The 17,716-nt window shown below is 36.0% G+C and overlaps 1 protein-coding gene across 12 annotated transcripts in view; it reads right to left on the bottom strand.

Annotated features, from left to right (window-relative positions):
* Positions 1–3,585: 3,585 nt before the first annotated feature.
* CAPRIN2 (caprin family member 2) overlaps positions 3,586–17,716 on the bottom strand; it is a 43,288-nt gene continuing 29,157 nt past the window's right edge. For 4 of the 12 annotated variants that reach the window (XM_010860603.1, XM_010860608.1, XM_010860605.1 and 1 more), the window contains 8 exons: positions 16,875–16,930; positions 14,518–14,622; positions 13,096–13,242; positions 10,231–10,399; positions 8,690–8,872; positions 7,867–7,967; positions 5,649–5,712; positions 3,586–4,508 (listed from right to left, as the gene is read on the bottom strand). In XM_010860603.1, the coding sequence (XP_010858905.1) occupies positions 3,940–4,508; positions 5,649–5,712; positions 7,867–7,967; positions 8,690–8,872; positions 10,231–10,399; positions 13,096–13,242; positions 14,518–14,622; positions 16,875–16,930 (1,394 nt within the window). In that variant the 3' untranslated portion in view covers positions 3,586–3,939. Of the gene's footprint in view, positions 4,553–5,648; positions 5,713–7,866; positions 7,968–8,689; positions 8,873–10,230; positions 10,400–13,095; positions 13,243–14,517; positions 14,623–16,874; positions 16,931–17,716 lie in introns of all 12 variants that reach the window. The other 8 variants (XM_010860607.1, XM_010860610.1, XM_010860604.1 and 5 more) reach the window with 7 other exon arrangements.

Genomic DNA, 17,716 nt, shown 5'->3' with positions numbered 1-17,716 from the left:
GGACAAACAGAAAGTGTAGGAAACAGACTACAAAGGGAAGAAAACTTAGAGAGAAAAACTATCCTCAGAATTAGACAATAATGCAATCTTAAAACGAATAGACTACACATGTAAGGAACATTCAAGATAACAGAAGTATACTTAAAAATTTAACATACCAGAAATTTAAAACTCTGTAAAAATGTCAGAAGACAAAATCAAGGAAATCTTCCAGGAAGTGAAACTTAGAAACAAGAGAAAAGATGAGAAGATTAAATAACCAGTCCAATGAGGTTTAACTTTGGAATAGTCAGATTTCCAGATACAGATCAGGAAAAACAGAAGTGTGATAGAAATCAGAGAAATAACTCAAGAGATTTGCTCTCAGCAGATGAAATGGATAAAACTGTTACTGATGTGTCTGAGCATTCATCTTTGTAGCCCCCGAGTCAGGTACAAATCAGATAAGCCAGCTATTTGAAAGACTAAATTAATCACTTATTTCAAAGCATAAAGCCCTTGAAATAAAATAATAATGCTTACAAAACTTACAATTAGTGAGCCCAAGGCTTCCTGATACTTAAAACGGGTAACTATTTTATCATCTGGCATTCAGCATCTTGCTGTGGTAGCAAGTGAGCTGTCCCTATCAGTTTGTCAACACTCGCCAAAAGCTGAAAAGTGAGGATTAAAGGTATTGACCTAATCATTGAAGTGACAATTAAAAATACCCCTGAGATACATTACCAAGTGGAGGACCTAGAGAAACAACTCAAAAATCTTTCATCAAAATAAAGTGTTTGTCATGGGAGCAGAGTGGAATTCATGTGAAAAAACCTTTAGTCTACATGCCAAAAATTTCACCTTATAAAATATATAAAGTATCATCACAAAGATCACAATAGAACATCAGTCAATAAGAAAGAAAATTTTGCAAACAGGGAAGATTAAAGTATAAAAACACAGGATGTGATGTCAAAAGCACTGTAAAATTGTAGCTATCACAGAGTTTGTGTATGTGCACAAGCATGCTCAGTCATTCAGTCATGTCGCTCTTTGCTACCCCTTAGACTATAGCCCACCAGGCTTCTCTGTCCATGGAATTCTCCAGGCAAGAACACTGGAGTGGGTAGCCATTCCCCTCTTGAGGGGATCTTCCCACCCAGGGACTGAACCCACATTTCCTACATTGCAGGAGGTTTCTTTACCACTGAGCCTCCAGGGTGGAGTTTAGAAAGTTTCAATTTAAAAACGGAATGGTTGACAAGATACTTGGTGTGGGAGGCAAGTAAACAAACCTCTCAAAAATATTTCCTGCTTTAAATACCTGCATTTACTCCCTAAATAACTTTAGAGGAGATAGGAGTCAGTTGCTCACAATTCTTAAGGGGAAATTCATTTAACAAAAGACTAAAAGATTTCAAGTGGGGGAAAAAAAAAAACCTCAAGGCAAATTTATAGAAAATCTATAGAAAATAGAAAAACCACCTCCCCTATCTCTATCTCCTAGAAAAACCACCTCCCCTATCTCTATCTCCAATAAGACAAGTAACAATCTATATATTCAGAGATATATTGTAACTTTATGGAATGCCTTTCCACCTGTCATACCCACAAGATCCTCTCAGTAAAATATAAGTTCCTTATACAAGGTCCCTAAATGTGCTTTTGCATATCTACGGATCCCCACCATCTTTTGCAAAGGTATCTAAAATCTGCTTACGTACATCTTTCTGTAAAGACATCTGGACTTTTACTAAAAGATTCCAGAAGAACTGTATCTTCAAAAGTTATAGTGCTTCAGAATGAAAGATCTTGTTCATCCATTCCTTAAGTCTAAGAATTATTAATTTTCTAGTTCATTATCTTTATACTTAGAAAAATAGTATTTCATTTAAAATACTCTCCTAAAACATGAGTTTCATGAGGGGATATCCTAGGTAATGAATCTCTTCTTGTTGGACACTTATCTTAAAAAATATAAAGTCATTCACAATATTTTAAATAAACATTGATTGGGTGCTGGATAAAAAACTAAACTGAAGACCCTAATGCAGCAGAAAATAGTGGCTAAAAAGGACTGAGAAAGGCCTCACTGAACTTGATCAACTGTTATTAAACATCAAGTTTTCCACTCAATCATTTAATCGTATTTCTGCTTTCCTATACAGGGGCTTCCCTCATAGCTCAGTTGGTAAAGAATCCGCTTGCAATGCAGAAGACCTCAGTTCAATTCCTGGGTTGGGAAGATTCACTGGAGAAGGAATAGACTACCCACTCCAGTATTCTTGGGCTTCCCTGTATGCTTTTCAGTTTGTGCTCTGGACATAAAAGCCATGAACTAACTGGAATACTGATATCTTTAACTCACAAAGTACATCATGTGTTGAAAAGTTCTGTTAAATAGTGAATCACATTACATCCTCTATCTTGAGAGCACTATACTAACATTTAACACCACACCTAGCTCAAAAATATTAACCATAATGATTTAATGCTCTTACACCATCTTCCTGAGATTATTTAACAACAGAGTGAGTGAAGGATCAGAACAAGAACTTTCTACCTCAGCAAGTGACTTGCTTGGTTGCAAAGTAAGAATGCCATTTCTCTGACCCTTAATAAACCCTAGCATATGCGCAATCAAAATGTTTATTTTAAAAAACTATTCTTTAAAGTCACTGAGAAACATTATCAAGTTCCTATTAGTGAGAAGCATTTACAAACAAATCAAGATCTGTGATGACGTATGCCCAGATGGACATTGAACTCTGGCTATACTGCATGCAAGACAGTATATACACACGCAGAACCTGAAAGCTTTCAGAATGACAAAAACACAATTACAGCACCTAACATTTATTAAATGCTTAAGTGCCAGTTATTGTGTTAAGTCTTTTAGACGCATTAAACTGTTTAGCTGAACTTCACAACTGCCCTATGAGGCTGATCTATCATGCCCATTTTACATCTTGGGAAATGGTCTTTTAAAAAATCTTAAGATGTATAACTTGCCCAAGATCAGTTACTAAGTGGCAAAAGCAGCACTCCAACACAGCACTGCCTGACCACAGACCGATGTGTGCTTTTTGATGACTAAATATTTTACCTACTCAAATTAAGAATCCACAAAAAACCATAAGCCTTATTGACAGTGGACCAGTAGTATTACCTATGTATCTCCTGCTCTATTTTGTATTCATATGGTAGGAACTTGAAGACAGCTAAATAAAGGATAACACACTCTACTACAAAATAACTTCAAGGAGAATATGTGATTTAGGCAGTGGAAAACAGATGAAATACTTTGATGAATGATATGTATAACAACAGAAAAGTAACTCAAAGGAGCTCTCATAAATAAAAGGCTTATTTTAAAATAAACAGTATGATTGGGAACACTTGTACACCTGTGGCGGATGCATGTTGATGTATGGCAAAACCAATACAATATTGTAAAGTAAAAAAAAAAAAAAAAGAATAAATAAATAAAATAAACAGTATGAACCCATGAAGATTCCCATCCAAGAGTTATCAGTGATGAACACTAAAAACTAAACATCTTACCTCTTAACTAAATGTTTAATCAAATAAGAACACTGAAGATGCAGGTAACTTTTTTATTGAGGCACAACAAGGCATTATAATTTGCCTGAACGTGAGGCAGTTAGTTTAGTAAGCTGAACATTAATACAGTTAAGGATTAAGTGCAAACAATATACATTCACAGCTTGACTAGCGAGGCTACATCACAATTTATAAAGTGCCAGATTAGTGCTAATTGTCATTCAGCTTGAAATTTTTCACCATGAGGAGGAAAACAAAAAGTAAGGATCTCCTCCTCCTTCTGGGAATGAAAACATTTTCCTTAACCAATCAGTCACAAGGGCAAGAACTACTTTTCCTTATTCCCACTAATTAGAACACCATATCCTTTCACTGTCGATTCTGTACTGACTTTCAATCTTGGTAAAGCAGATAGCCTGAAAATGTAGAATATTTCCAGCTACTTCCATAAATTGCTCCTCTGTGCAAACGTAACCATATCTGGTCTCCCTGGAAGAGCTGAAGAATTGCGTGATTGCTAGCAGTTTCGTGGTCTGGAGCACCATCATTGGCATAGGCAGATACCAAGACCTCTTCATTCTTCATGAGGTTGACATACAGTGGCACATTCACTGCCAGCTTTAGCATATGAAAAATGAAAACATAAGTGCCATTCACTGGGCAATTAAATCTACCAAGCTGAAGATCAAAAGTTTCTCCCAAGTTGTTCAGAAGAAGATCAAACACAATAGGTTGGTCTAAAGTCCCAGGGGCGAGATTAGAGGTTCTGGCTGCTGAGAAGGCAACGCGCATCTGCTGAGGCAGGGGGTACACGTGTACTGGCAGTATGGTGGCTGCTGGGTTTGTCACTGGCACATCCACAGGGGTCATGCTACGGGAGTCTCCTTGTCCAGAGTCACCACTGTTAAAGGTTTCGTTGTCTCTTTCTGGGCTGCTCACCTGAGAAGAATCACTCCACCCTGCTGTTTTATTAGCAACAGTGAGTTTCTCATAATGAAGCAGTTAGCTTTGAACACAATATTTAACATTAGTCGGCTACTGAAACACAGATAAAAATGCATTTTATAGTAAGTTTTTTAAAAAGCAATAAAGTAGAGCTACAGTATACTTTTCTAGATTTCTCTGACAATAGGTTTGTATAGTACTATTCTAAAGCCAGAAAGGACCTAGATGATTTTGTCCAGTAGCTTTATTTTTTAATATTAAGAAAATGAGGCCCCCCAAAAGTTGGATAACTTAACACTAGTTACAGCGGGCAAAGTGTAAAACCCAGATGTGAATGAACAGTCTATTCTTTATCTTTCGCCCATATTTCTGAGTTATTAATTCCTCAGTGATAAATCTCCAAGTTATTTAACAGAGAATGACTCAAGAAAACTGAGATTACATAAAAGAAGCAACTTTTGGAACTAGACATTCAAACATTTTGTTATGGTACTAAGTTCCATAATAAATGCTTATCTTTATTTCTAAGTTAATGTAATTTCATAAAATTTTAATGTTTTCAGTAGTATACAAAAACACTGCTCAGATAGAAGGTAAAGATAATGTGAATAGTGGCTACTTTCTTAAAAGAAAAAGCTTCTTTTTTCTTGTGACAAAGTTAATCTTCATTCTTGATTTTCTCAGTTACACTGAGTCTTTTAATTGTACCTTCACATTTTAAGAAGTATTACAGTATTTTGCTTTTATTCAAGTCATGGCGTCTTAACCACTGTTTATTCCTATCTGTCAATGTACTAAGGGGCACTAGAGTATCTAGGAGTGCCCATTATTCCACAACCACCATCCTGAATCAGCACCCAAAACTATACCAAGTTGGTATAGTGAATATGCACCTAAGGTTAAATTATGCTCTGGTGCCAAGCAAATTTAAAAAATACACAACACCCACATACACTTAAGAGTGACGAATGATCTCCACAGCCTTTCTAGTAGTCCAGTATATCTCCCCTGGGTCTACAGAACTGCATTTAAGCAAACCAAAAACCTCAAAAGATAAATGTTGAAAACAACATACTTTGGGGAGAACTTGACAGAGAATAAAGAAAGATCTAGAGGTACGTTTTGGGTAAATAAATTCCTCAGTTAATTATCCTTACCTCTCGAATTTGCCCGAGGACCAGCAGATGTCCCTCCTCGCTTGTAACACTGCTGGAAATTATCCTAAAATGAACACATATTATTTACCTCAGCACAAAAAAATGCAAAATAGTTACTAGCAAATAAATCTGTAAGACTAAGTCCTCTGAGCTTTTGATCTGGCCTTCTCCAACAACCAACCAAAGGGGCTCAGATGACACCAAGAAAAACAAAATAAGGGTCATAGTAACATATATCTTCATCTGTTAATTAACCTGACAGGTTAGATATGTTAACACTTGCAAAAACAGGAAAGCATTTAGATAACACTACATAAAAGACACAATACTAGGTTATGAGGGAAATTCAGAAATATGGCCTGGTCCTCTGTGCCTCATCTCAATACAAAAGGACATAATAAAGCAAAAATACAGACTAATTCAGTCTCTCTATTTATAAACCAAAGGGTGATGACAACTATTAACTGTGTTAAGGGTTTTGTTTTGACAGGGAAATTGGTAAGAATTATAACACATGAACATATTATTTCCTGGAATCCTTACCAAAAAATGTCCAAAAGACAACATTTCAAACTGACTCCCAAGTATGATAAAAGCCCCCCGTACAAGTCATGAAAAGAATAATTAACGGTGTCATTAATTATTAACGTGTAATAAAAAGTTTCAATAGGACAAGAAAATACATAATAAAAATAATATTCCTACCCCAAACTCCTCATCCTCTTCCCAAGAACACTACTATCATTGATATCTTATGTTTCCTCAATAAGAAAGCGAAAACAGCACCAAAAAATACTAGAATACTGGTACTGAGAACACATGTGCTATTATTGAAGTTTGTTTTAGTCAACATATTCTCTTCACACACAGTATTGACAATCAAGTAATAACAGTATTTGAATCCTTGATACATGCCTGGCATTTTCATACAAAGCACTTATGTCCATCACTTCATTTAATCCTAAGACTCTCTCAGAGTAATCCTCAACACTTCAGATATAAGTAACTCAAACTGATGAGTCTCCATCTAAAAGATAAGGAACTATGGAGAAGGAAATGGCAACCCACTCCAGTACTCTTGCCTGGAAAATCCCATAGATGGAGAAGCCTGGTAGGCTACAGTCCATGGGGGTCACAAAGAGTCAGACACGACTGAGTGACTTAAAAAAAAAAAAAAAAAGATTAAGGAACTAGAGCTCAAAAAGTTTATATAACATGTCAAAGGTCACACAATGAGGGGAGTGGTGAGATCCGGGGTCAAACTCAAGTCATTCAGGTGACATGGTGTGTTCTCCAAAGTGTGTTCTTCAATACTGCCTCTGTACAGACATCTATCTTACCTCATGTAACTGTAAGCGCTTCAAGTATAGATCCTTTGTATATTAACAACAGAACTCAGTAAAATGCCACATATATAACTGAAGGCTTGTAAAGCTTCAAAACTTAAAATGCTAATGTAGTATAAATTCATATCCAGGTATGATCAGAGATAAGGAGTTTCCAAGGACTGTTAAAGTGGAAAGTCTAACATCTTCCTATCAATCTTTTACCACATACAGTGAAGAATATCTGAACTATTCAAATAAAGAATTAACCAAAAAATTAAACTTTTAACAAAAAGACTTTCTTATACTTGATTATCTAGAAAAGCTAAACTGTAGGCAATATAGTAAAGCCTATGGGCTATGGAGTTAAACTTGCATATAATTTCTACCATTTATTTGCTGAATGTCCTTATACAAGTTACTTGTTTCTGAACTCCAGTTTCCCTTATAGAGTGGTGAAGTAAATGAGTTAATGCAAATTTAATCAAGACCGTAACACTTCCTGTGCTTCCCTAGTGGCTCACACGGTAAACAATCTGCCTGCAATGGAGAAGGCCCAGGTTCGATCCCTGAGTCAGGAAGATCCCCTGGAGGAAGAAATGACTATCCACTCTTGGATAGTGGAGATCTTGCCTGGAGAATCCCATGGACGGAGGAGCCTGGCAGGCTATAGTCCATGGGGTTGCAAAGAGTCAGACACGACTCAGCAACTAATACACTTAAGACCTCCTAAGTTCCATGTAACAGGCAGTTGTCATGTATCCTACTTGGGTTATTAGAAAAGCTCCCAACTCAACTCTCCATAGTAGTAAAAGACTCTGCTATAGGTTAATCACTAGCTTCACATCAACTGTACTTCACATCAATTGTTCAATTATGACAATTATTCTTACCCTTTGGGAATAAGGTGTTCCAGGATACTCTCTAGCTTGGAACTGTAGCTGGCTATAATTTCCATTGGAAATTGAAGGAGGTCCTCTATAATTATCAAAACCTAGTAAATAAACAACTTACATTAAAATTATGGGCAAAATTACACTAATTTAAATAGTCTGTTCTATACCACTTAAAAAGTTAAACTGATCTTATAAAGCCATCACTAGATTTATGCCTTAAGAAAACTCTTTATTTCCACAATAAAACACACATTTATAAAAATATCACAGACTTCAAATAAGCCAACTGTAGAATTTTACTACTGCTGGGATACAGATGGGGTTGGGAAAGGATAGTGGTTAAAGCCTTGGTCTAGCATACTTTTGCCAATATCATGTAGTGACTAGAATATTTGGAACCATATCTAACTTAAAAGAGTATCACTATTATACTCTCAAAGTTATCATCTGTGGTATACTCTGACAAAAAAACTAGGAAATGGGCATTGTCTTAACTATAACATGTTTTGAGCCAGCCAGGTCCATTAACAAAAGAAAGAAATTATTCAAATATGAAAACCAAAATTAATTCCTGGAAAAAACAAAATGTTCAACCTTTTACTTCAGTAAGTCACAGGATCAATCTGTTTTTCATACAAAAAGTTCCTCTGTTATAGACAAAAGATATATTAGAAATAATCTATTTTGCAGAAATAGGGAATTCTCTACTACATTATAAACAGAAACAACAAAAAGGAACAAGGTAAAGTAAAAACAGCTTGAGTCAAGTAAATAGATAGACAAAATAATTCAGTATAATTAAATTTTATTCAGAGCATACCTTTATAACCACCAGGGGACCGATACGAATTGGTTAGTAATCTCCCACCACGAGTACATCCTCTAACAGATCCCCGGCTATTGACAAATGGTTGAGAGGGTCTGGGAAATACATTCGTCTGTGCTGGGTAAAAGGCAAGGCTACCATTGCTTACTTGAATAGTTCCATCGGGAAAACTTGCTGCTTAAGGAAACAGTTTTAGAGTCCAAGAGTTAAACGGTAATAAAAATTTAATATTCTTTACACTTAGAAGTCAGTGTAGAGCAAACCTTTAATACAACTTTCTCCCTTTTAAAAAAAAATAGGTGCCATAGATATGGCATGTGTATATATAGAGATGTTTAAGTAATAAAATATTGTTCAGCCCTAGAAAGAAAATTCTGACACACTCTACAGTATAACATGGATAAATCTTGAAGACATTATGGTAAATGGAATAGGTCAGTTACAAAAGAACAGATATTGTATGATTCCATTTATGTAAGATAAGTACTTAGAGCAAATTCATAGAGTAGAATGCTGGCTGCCAGGGGCTGGAAGGAAAGGGAAATGGGGAGTTATGTTAAATAGAGAAGATGAAAAATTTCTAGAGATGAATGGTGGTGTGGGCCACACAACAACTTGGATTGTTTAATGCCATAAAACCTATACACTTAAAAAATGTGTAAAATGATGAATTTTATGTTATGTATATTTTTACCACAAAGGAAAAATAAAGGCTAAATATTTCACCTCATGGAGAAAAAGAAAGTGAACTTTTATTAATACTTTAATTGAAAAGGCATATGACAAACAATATCCTTTATGTACATCGCCCGTCCTATGTTTTCACAGCACAGGTTTTGAGAAAAGAAGGAGGTATCTGTGGCTAGGTCCAGGGATTTACATTCACCACCCCTTGCAATTAACCAAGTACTCAGAATGCTCAATTTGTTTGCTTAGGCTTAAGTTTTAGAAAACCCAACAGGGGTCTGAAATACCAACATTAAAAATCTACAAATGCTTCTTATGATTGGGAAATGACTACAAAGTTGCCTACTCTTTCATGTACCTATTATAATAGCATGAAAGACCAAAAGGGCCTCCCATCTCTAAGCAAAGAGTGGAATAAGCATAATAAGTTAAATATGTATCTTCACATTAATCAATGCTCTATTTCAAGAGAGAAGAAAAGAGAAATGGTCAGATAGCCATCTCTCTGTGATAATACAGAGTTAACAATCATTTCAAAGCCTTCATAAAAGCAGCTGGATAGTGTCTTATGCACCTCTACCACTGCTGATGGTAATCAAAGCAATCAGATTTTTAAAAAGCCTACTCCAAGGTTAAATCAGCCATCTAAGTCCTACCTCTACAAACGTTAAAAGTAACAGGTGAACTTAACTAAAGAAATGACAAGGCATTAAGCATTTCTCAGCACTTGAACAGGAGAAAAGATAATGCTTACTAGTCAGGAAAGAACTGCTCAAATGTCACTACAGACTTGCTTTCCATTTAATTAGCTCTCATCTAAGTCTTCAAAATATACACAAAGATCTTACCAGTGTCTTGAGAAAGGACAGTCTGTTCTACATGTATAGCTGGCAGTTGGCACTGGGGTGGTGTTTGTGTACTTGCTGTAGTAAAACTTTGATTGTAGCCAGGTGAATAAGGGGATTCTTTTATTTCTTGTTCTTTCCGTGGAGGCAGAGGTGCATTAACATTAAATACCTTAAAAGACAGAGTACACTGAGTCACTTGCAAAGTTTCATAGAAAATAATGAGGGATGACATTTGGCAAAACTCTGCAACATTCAAAAACTTCTGTCTGATGAGCGAAGGACTTGAACAGACATTTCTTCAAAGACAATAAATGGCCAATAAGCACATGAAAAGATGCCCAACATCATTAGCCGCTAGACAAAAAAATAAATCAAAACCACAATGAGATACCACTTCATACCCGTTAGGACAACTATTACTTAAACACAAACAAAACAAAAAAACAGAAAATCTAAGTATAACTGAGGGTGGGGTAAAATTACAATCCTCATGCAACGCTGATAGGAACATCAAGTGGTACAGCCGACTGTAGAGAACAGTATGGTGGTTCTTCAAAGAGCTAAATGTAGAATTAGCGTATGATCCGGCAACTCCCCTTCTAGGCATACACCCAAAGAGCTGAAAGCAGAGATTCAAAGAGAGATGTGCACACCTATGTGCACAGTATTATTCATAAGAGCTAAAAGGTGGAAACAGCCAAGTGTGCATCAGCAGATGAAGGGTAAACAGAATGTGATATATGCATACAATGGAATGTTATTTCACCATAAAAAAGAATGAAATTCTGATCCATGCTACAACAGGGATGGATGAACCTTGAAAATACTATGCTAACTGAAATAAACCAGGTAGAAAAAGGACAAATATCATGAGTCCACTTATATGAGGTACCTAAAAACAGGCAAACTCATAGAGACAAAGTAGAATACAAGTTACCAGGGGCTAGGGAGAAGAAGGGGATAATGAAAAAGTTCTGGAAAAAAACAGTGGTGATGGCTGTACAACACTGTGGATGTACTTAATGCCACAGAATTATACATTTTAAAATGGTTAAAACAGTAAATTTTATACACATTTTACTATAGTAAAAAAAAAATTCCTATTTCTGACAGAAGTTAAATCAAGTTCAAAAACTAACTCTCCTGATATTACATTATCATAATGCTGCTTATTGAGAATAAAAACTTCATAGGGGAAGAGGGTACTTTTTCAGAAACCGAGGATGAATGAAAAAAACCTGTAAATTCAGTACTGAATTTCTACCACGTGGCAGGACAGTGATTTGACCAGACTCTGGTCACTGAGTATAATAAAGCACTTTTGTTATTCTTGAGCCCCCTTATCCTGCTCCATTTTTCCTCAATACACATATGATACAATATATATATGAGTATTTTTCTCTCTAGCCTTCCCACCTCCATAATAAAGTATAAGCTTCTTAAGCACAAAGACCCATCTATTCTCCATTGTTACAACCCAGGTATTGTTGAACAGTGCCTGGCTTTGTAACTACCTGTTTGTTGAATAAATGAGTAAATGAACAAATAAGAACCAGTTTGTACTACTGAATAGGAACCAAACAGGTAGAGAAGACAGACCGGCATGAGCAAAAGAAGTATTTGTGATAAGAATGTAAAGGGCAAGTCCAGGGGACTAGGCTGGCAAGTTATACCAGGCTTCAAAAGTTACTGAGTGTCAGGTAAAGACATTCAATTTCATTTAATAATGGAACAATATTTGCTTTTAATTAGGAATAAGAAAAACTTAATAAAACCAATGTAGCTTGGATTTTTGTTTTTTTACTAAAAAAAAACTGTGTAGGATGGATTGACAGGCATAGAGGGAAAGCAAGGACACTGAGCTTTTTCTAGGTGGCCAAGCAGGGAGTAAGAAGATTAGTGAATTCACGTGTCTGAATTCACCAGCCCATCTCCCTGCCTTGTTTCTGCTTCCCACTGCCATTCCACTGGCCTCATCTCACTACTGTCACTCACAAGGACGTGAAGTGGGACATTAAGCACCATCAGGAAGAGTACTTATTGGCTAAGACTTTGCGTTCTTCTAAAGAAGTTTTATATTTATTCTAAGTTTAGAGAATAAATATACAAACTTAGTTGTAATATAATCTTAAGAAGTTTTAAACTACAACTTGTAGAAAGAAAGAAAGTGAACTTGCTCAGTTATGTCCGACTCTTTGCAACCCCATGGACAGTAGCCTGCACCAGGCTCCTCCATCCATGGGATTGTCTAGGCAAGAGTACTGGAGGGGGTTGCCATTTCCTTCTCCAGGGAATCTTCCCGACCCAGGGATTGAACCCAGGTCTCCTGCATTGTAGACAGACGCTTTACCATCTGAGCCACGAGGGAAGTAGATTGTAATTCAAAATACCATACAAGTCTTGAACAATTCTCCAAAACCCAGCATGAGATAAATGAAGATGAAATCAAATGAAAGTTTCAACAATAAGAGAACACACAAGTATGTGTCCTGTATTTCAGGGTATTGATGCCTTGGAATACCAGAACTGTGATATTAGTAATTGTTAGTATTATTAAGCTATTTATAGAAAATTGTTTCCCACTTACATTTCATTTCTTTAATATGGGTGGTCTCAGCTTTGCCTATCACTAATTTTCAGAAGGGTAAATGCCCTGACAAAATATTCATTCAAAATTATTGAGGCTTTGGATTTAACACTCTTCCCTCCACAAACAATATTTCCATTGAACAAACACAAATTCTATCAGTCCAAATAAGAATAATAGAAAAGGCAAACTTTTTCACATAGTACCCAATATTAAAGAAACAGTAGCTTTTTAAATGGAATAATGAACTGCAATCATCATTCATGTTTTATACTCACTGTCTGCATGGCTTGAAAGGGTGCTGTGTTAATGGTTACTGAACTACTACTTGCTGGAGGTGACTGGAAGCCCTGTTCAGAGCCCTTTGACATGGGAGGATTTGGAGAAGCTAGTGAAGACGGTTGCTTGCTTGGGGAAACTGCTGCCTAGGGAGGAGAAATGCAGTATCAGCCAATCACCTGCCATACAACAAGCAGTTAACTTACACTAAACCCCAGGATGGCATAAGTCAGCAAGTCCTATAGGATGACATTTGGACATAGGAATGCAAAAGAATAGCTTTTGCTTACAATTTCAAATCTCAATTGCTGAGCATGCACACTAGTATTTGCTTTGCACAGCTTGCTGACTAAGTGAGAATCTTACTATTAATCAGTCTAAGAGACGAGGGGTTGAACTTTTTATGAGGACCTAGTCCCTTTCAAACCCTGTAATATTTTCTAGTTCAGAATCTAATATTATTCCAAACTTATACAGAAGAATTAGGTTTAAGAAAAACCCTGGGTGAGTTGCTTAGTCAGTGTTAACTTTTTTCTGTTTCAAAGTCTTAGTAGTGGATTCCTTAGTCAGCTGCCTTTAAAAAGAAAACCAAACCTGAGCTAATGTAAATAACTCTTAACTAAGGGAATTAGCAACTCCTTGATACAACAGATTATAAAGCCAAATACTTAAAAGATAGGAAAAAAACAATCCCAATGAGGTAATGAAGCAGACAGGTGTGACTCATTAGGTAGCGAACACTTAAATTTAGACCAAATCAACATCATAAAAACTATTTTCTTATATAATGAATACATATTCTTATATAATAGTTAACCAAGAAATAATAATAAAACCTGAGTTGCTAAATTAATTTTAAAAATCTACCTATCATGCTATATCTATCTCAAGGATTTGCTCAAACATAGTAAAAACTATCAAAAGCACAAACATAATACTGTCAAAATGCTTTGACAAAATTAGCTGAAAAGAGAATAGAACTCATTCTGACTGAGTCAGTGCTAATATTAACACTATAAAGTTATTGAGTCTTCAGTTATATGTATAAAAGATTTTTCTCCTAAGGAGTCCTTCAATATAAATATAATGAGAAACTTGAACTAATCGTTAATCCTACCCCTACCTAGAAATTTTCATTCTTCTGACATTAGCATTTCAGATATAATTTATTGTACCTGAAAAGGCAATACACTTGCCTTTCAGTCTATTTAATACACTATTACGTCTATTTATATGGTAAAGTCACAATAAAGTTAAAGTTACCTGTGTAAGTTCCAGGACTACAACATCAATAAAAAGCAAACATTAGTAAAGTATAAATGTTCAGTCATTAAGTTGATCATGCCTATAATTCACATGTTAAGCTGGTTCTGCTATTCTTTAAGTCAGAAATGAAATTAAGACAATTGGTCTCTTATTACCTCAGGAGTCTCTGAGGTCATAAACTCTGTTTCAGATCCTGAAGAAGCCTGATCAGTAGTAACCAAGCAAGCATTTGAGCTACAAGTAACTGGAGAAGAAGCAGCCTAGACACAGGAAAATATAAAAAATTGTAAAAGGCACAATTTGTTCACTTTATATTACATGGGCCCTGACCTTCCCAACATATTACTCTCACTGAACACTCAGCAGTGCCAATTGCTATGCTTAACACTTCAATACATATTAATATATTTACTCCTAACAATAACCCTGTGTAATAGGTACAACTATTCCCATTTTATTCATAATCAGGCAGAAGCAAAGAAAGTTAAATAATTTACCCAAGATCATTCTAAAATTAAGGGGTAGAGCTAAGATTCAAATCCAAGCAACCAGCTACACTGCCTTTCCAGGCCTAGTCACCAAAGCTACACATCTAATCCCATCCTCATTTATCAAGATTCTTGGCCCTGGAAATCTGGGGCCAGATTTTCCATCAGGCACTCAACAGCAAGCTCCCTGGGCAAAGAGCCCAGGGTACATTAACGCTCTGAGCATGGGTCTGCCAGAATCATGACAACTATCTTTTACTCTAAGTGCTCTCAGTGTCTTAAAGGAGTAGGAAGAAGTATAAATAAAAAGGATAAACTCTATATAAATCACAATGGCACCAATATCCCAACAAAAATTAAAGCTAATATGTATAAAATAAAAATTGGGAGAAGGCATATAGGAACTAAGTCTGACAACTGTAACCAATAAAAAAAAAACTATGAAAGCAGCTAGGAAGGAATTCTATGGCATAACAGGTATTGGAATATAACAGAAATCCATAAAATTCTAGCAATCACAAGGTCCGAAGTGTCAGTGAATCCACTCCTTTTATCTAAATGCTTCAATTCAGTTCTCAGAAGCCCAAGTAATACATGGGTTACCCAATGCTAACAGAGCAGTTATGTTTCAGTCATCTTCTCCAAGAGTTCATCATGATATGCTGCTGCTTCTTGGGAAGGAGATGGGGACCAGGTTTAAAAAGTCTCATGGAAAAGGGCTTATGAAAAAAATTTTGAAATCCTTTAGAGCATTTTATATATTTAAATAGGTATAATTTAGATCTGACCAAACTATTATAAAACAGGAGTGTTTTAAACCTAGGCCTTGCTTCTGGCCTCCTCTTTAAAACAATGAGACAACCACCCAAAATAAATGCTATTGGCTGTTGTGGGAACACAACTAAGTTAACTGCCAAAAAATTCACAGATACTAAGTTAAGGCAATTTGGCACACCTCATAGTTAAGCTTTAAGAGACTTTGAATTTTAGTTAAGAGGTTAACAAAGAAGATAAGCATTCTTTACATTAGTATTTATTGAGAAGTTAAGGCAGTTTTTGCTTCCAAGTTATTGCTCTTTAAGTACACCAGCTAGAGTTCGTTTTAAGTATTTCTGAGTAAGCATGATGATGGAGGCCAGTGGTTCCAAAAAATCAACGTGCAGATTCACCCAAGGAGCAGACTAAAAACATAGATGAACAGACAACACCCCTGGAAATGCCAACCTTACAGGTCTAAGGTGGTAACTAACAATATAGTCCTCTCTCAGTTATCCACAGGGACTGGTTCCAAGACTCGCTGTGCTACCAAAATTGAGAGATGCTCAGACCCTACAGTCGACCCTCCATACCTGTGGTCCCACACCTTCAGATTAAACCAACCTCAGATATGTAGTATTGTATGGACTTAGTGGGAGAAAAAAACACACATAAGAGGACCTGAGCAGGTCAAACTTATATTGTTCAAGGGTCAGCTATATGTATTTTTATTAAAGTGACCAAATGATTCTGATGCAGCCATCCCAGAGGCATGCCTGTGAGAACAATTAGACTAGACTACTGGTTTATCAAAAAAAAAAAATCTTAACTTATTGACTGAAAGCCTCATACAGAATCTAATAGTTAGAACAGATAACGTGGAATTCTTTAGCTAAAGCAGGGAGTGGGGTGAGGGACTAACCATGAATTAAGAAAAGTTCATTTCTTTCTTTAGACTCTTTACTATGCCAATATACTAAGTAACTTAGGTAGCTTAAACAGCAAAGTAAGATTCCCAGAGTATCTCTGAATTCTTCTGGCTTGCTCTTTCCTTACTAAAATTTCCTTCTTTGTTGTAACAGATGACTTGCCCATGTTCATTAGGGAATTTTTTGAGGACCAATTTTACTTGATCTAAAAAACTAGATATCCTTAAAACATTTTCAATAATTTAGTTAGGAATATTAGAATCAGTGAGTCTGACCGTTCATACCAACGCAAGACTTTCTCCTGGAAAAGTAAATGAAAGATGAATCTGGAGAAGTTACCTGTAATGGCTCTTGAAGAAAATCACTTTGATTGGATAGATTCTGTTCTGTAGATGCTGTAGAGAGTGAAATCAACAGTAAACTACTGAGGGAAGAGAAAACTTTATGCATTAAAAACTGGATGGAAACTAAAGTTTATATTTTATAAAACCAAGCAGTAGCTAGAAGAACTGGGTCTCAAGTCCCTTCTATTAGAGCTTTAAAAAGTTAGAGAGGATTATAGAGAAAAAGCATCCTAGTTCCATTTGTGGTATTTAATAATGTTTTATGGTTAAATGGACAAAAGCAGCATTTCAAGTCTTCTAAAAGAAAAGAACTGTGACTTTTTAAAAACCAGTGCTGTAATCTGGAAGATAAAATCTGAGCTATCATGAGCAGTAATTAGCTGATACACTATGAATTACAAGTTTCAAAATAAGTCCTTGCGGCGGTCATCTGTCTCTTCATTTTTTTTCTCTTTGATCATGTAAATTAAACATACTTTTCAATTACATAGTTTCAGTTTGATTTGTTCTTGTTAATGTCTTTACTTTTATTAATTACTCTCTCTTCCTTCTCCTTACCCAACCCAGGAATTACAGCACCAGTCTTCTGGTTGGTGTATACTGCTTACTATAGCTGAACTATGGCTTTGATCATGTCACTCCACTCCTAAGATAAACTAATGCAGAACAAAAAGCCTGAAGTCTGAAGTGTCAGACCAGATTCAGATTAACCAGTGTTGGTGCAGTGTTAATCAGTTCGGTCAGTTTAGTTCAGTCACTCAGTTGTATCCGGCTCTTTGCAACCCCATGGACTACAGCACACCAGGCCTCCCTGTTCATCATCAACTCCCAGAGTTT

This window comes from Bison bison, unplaced genomic scaffold, assembly GCF_000754665.1.
Source record: "Bison bison bison isolate TAMUID 2011002044 unplaced genomic scaffold, Bison_UMD1.0 scf7180017864468, whole genome shotgun sequence".
Lineage (NCBI taxonomy): Eukaryota > Metazoa > Chordata > Mammalia > Artiodactyla > Bovidae > Bison > Bison bison.
Note: the sequence above shows the minus strand (reverse complement) of the source record. Positions and strands in the feature narration are given on the sequence as shown.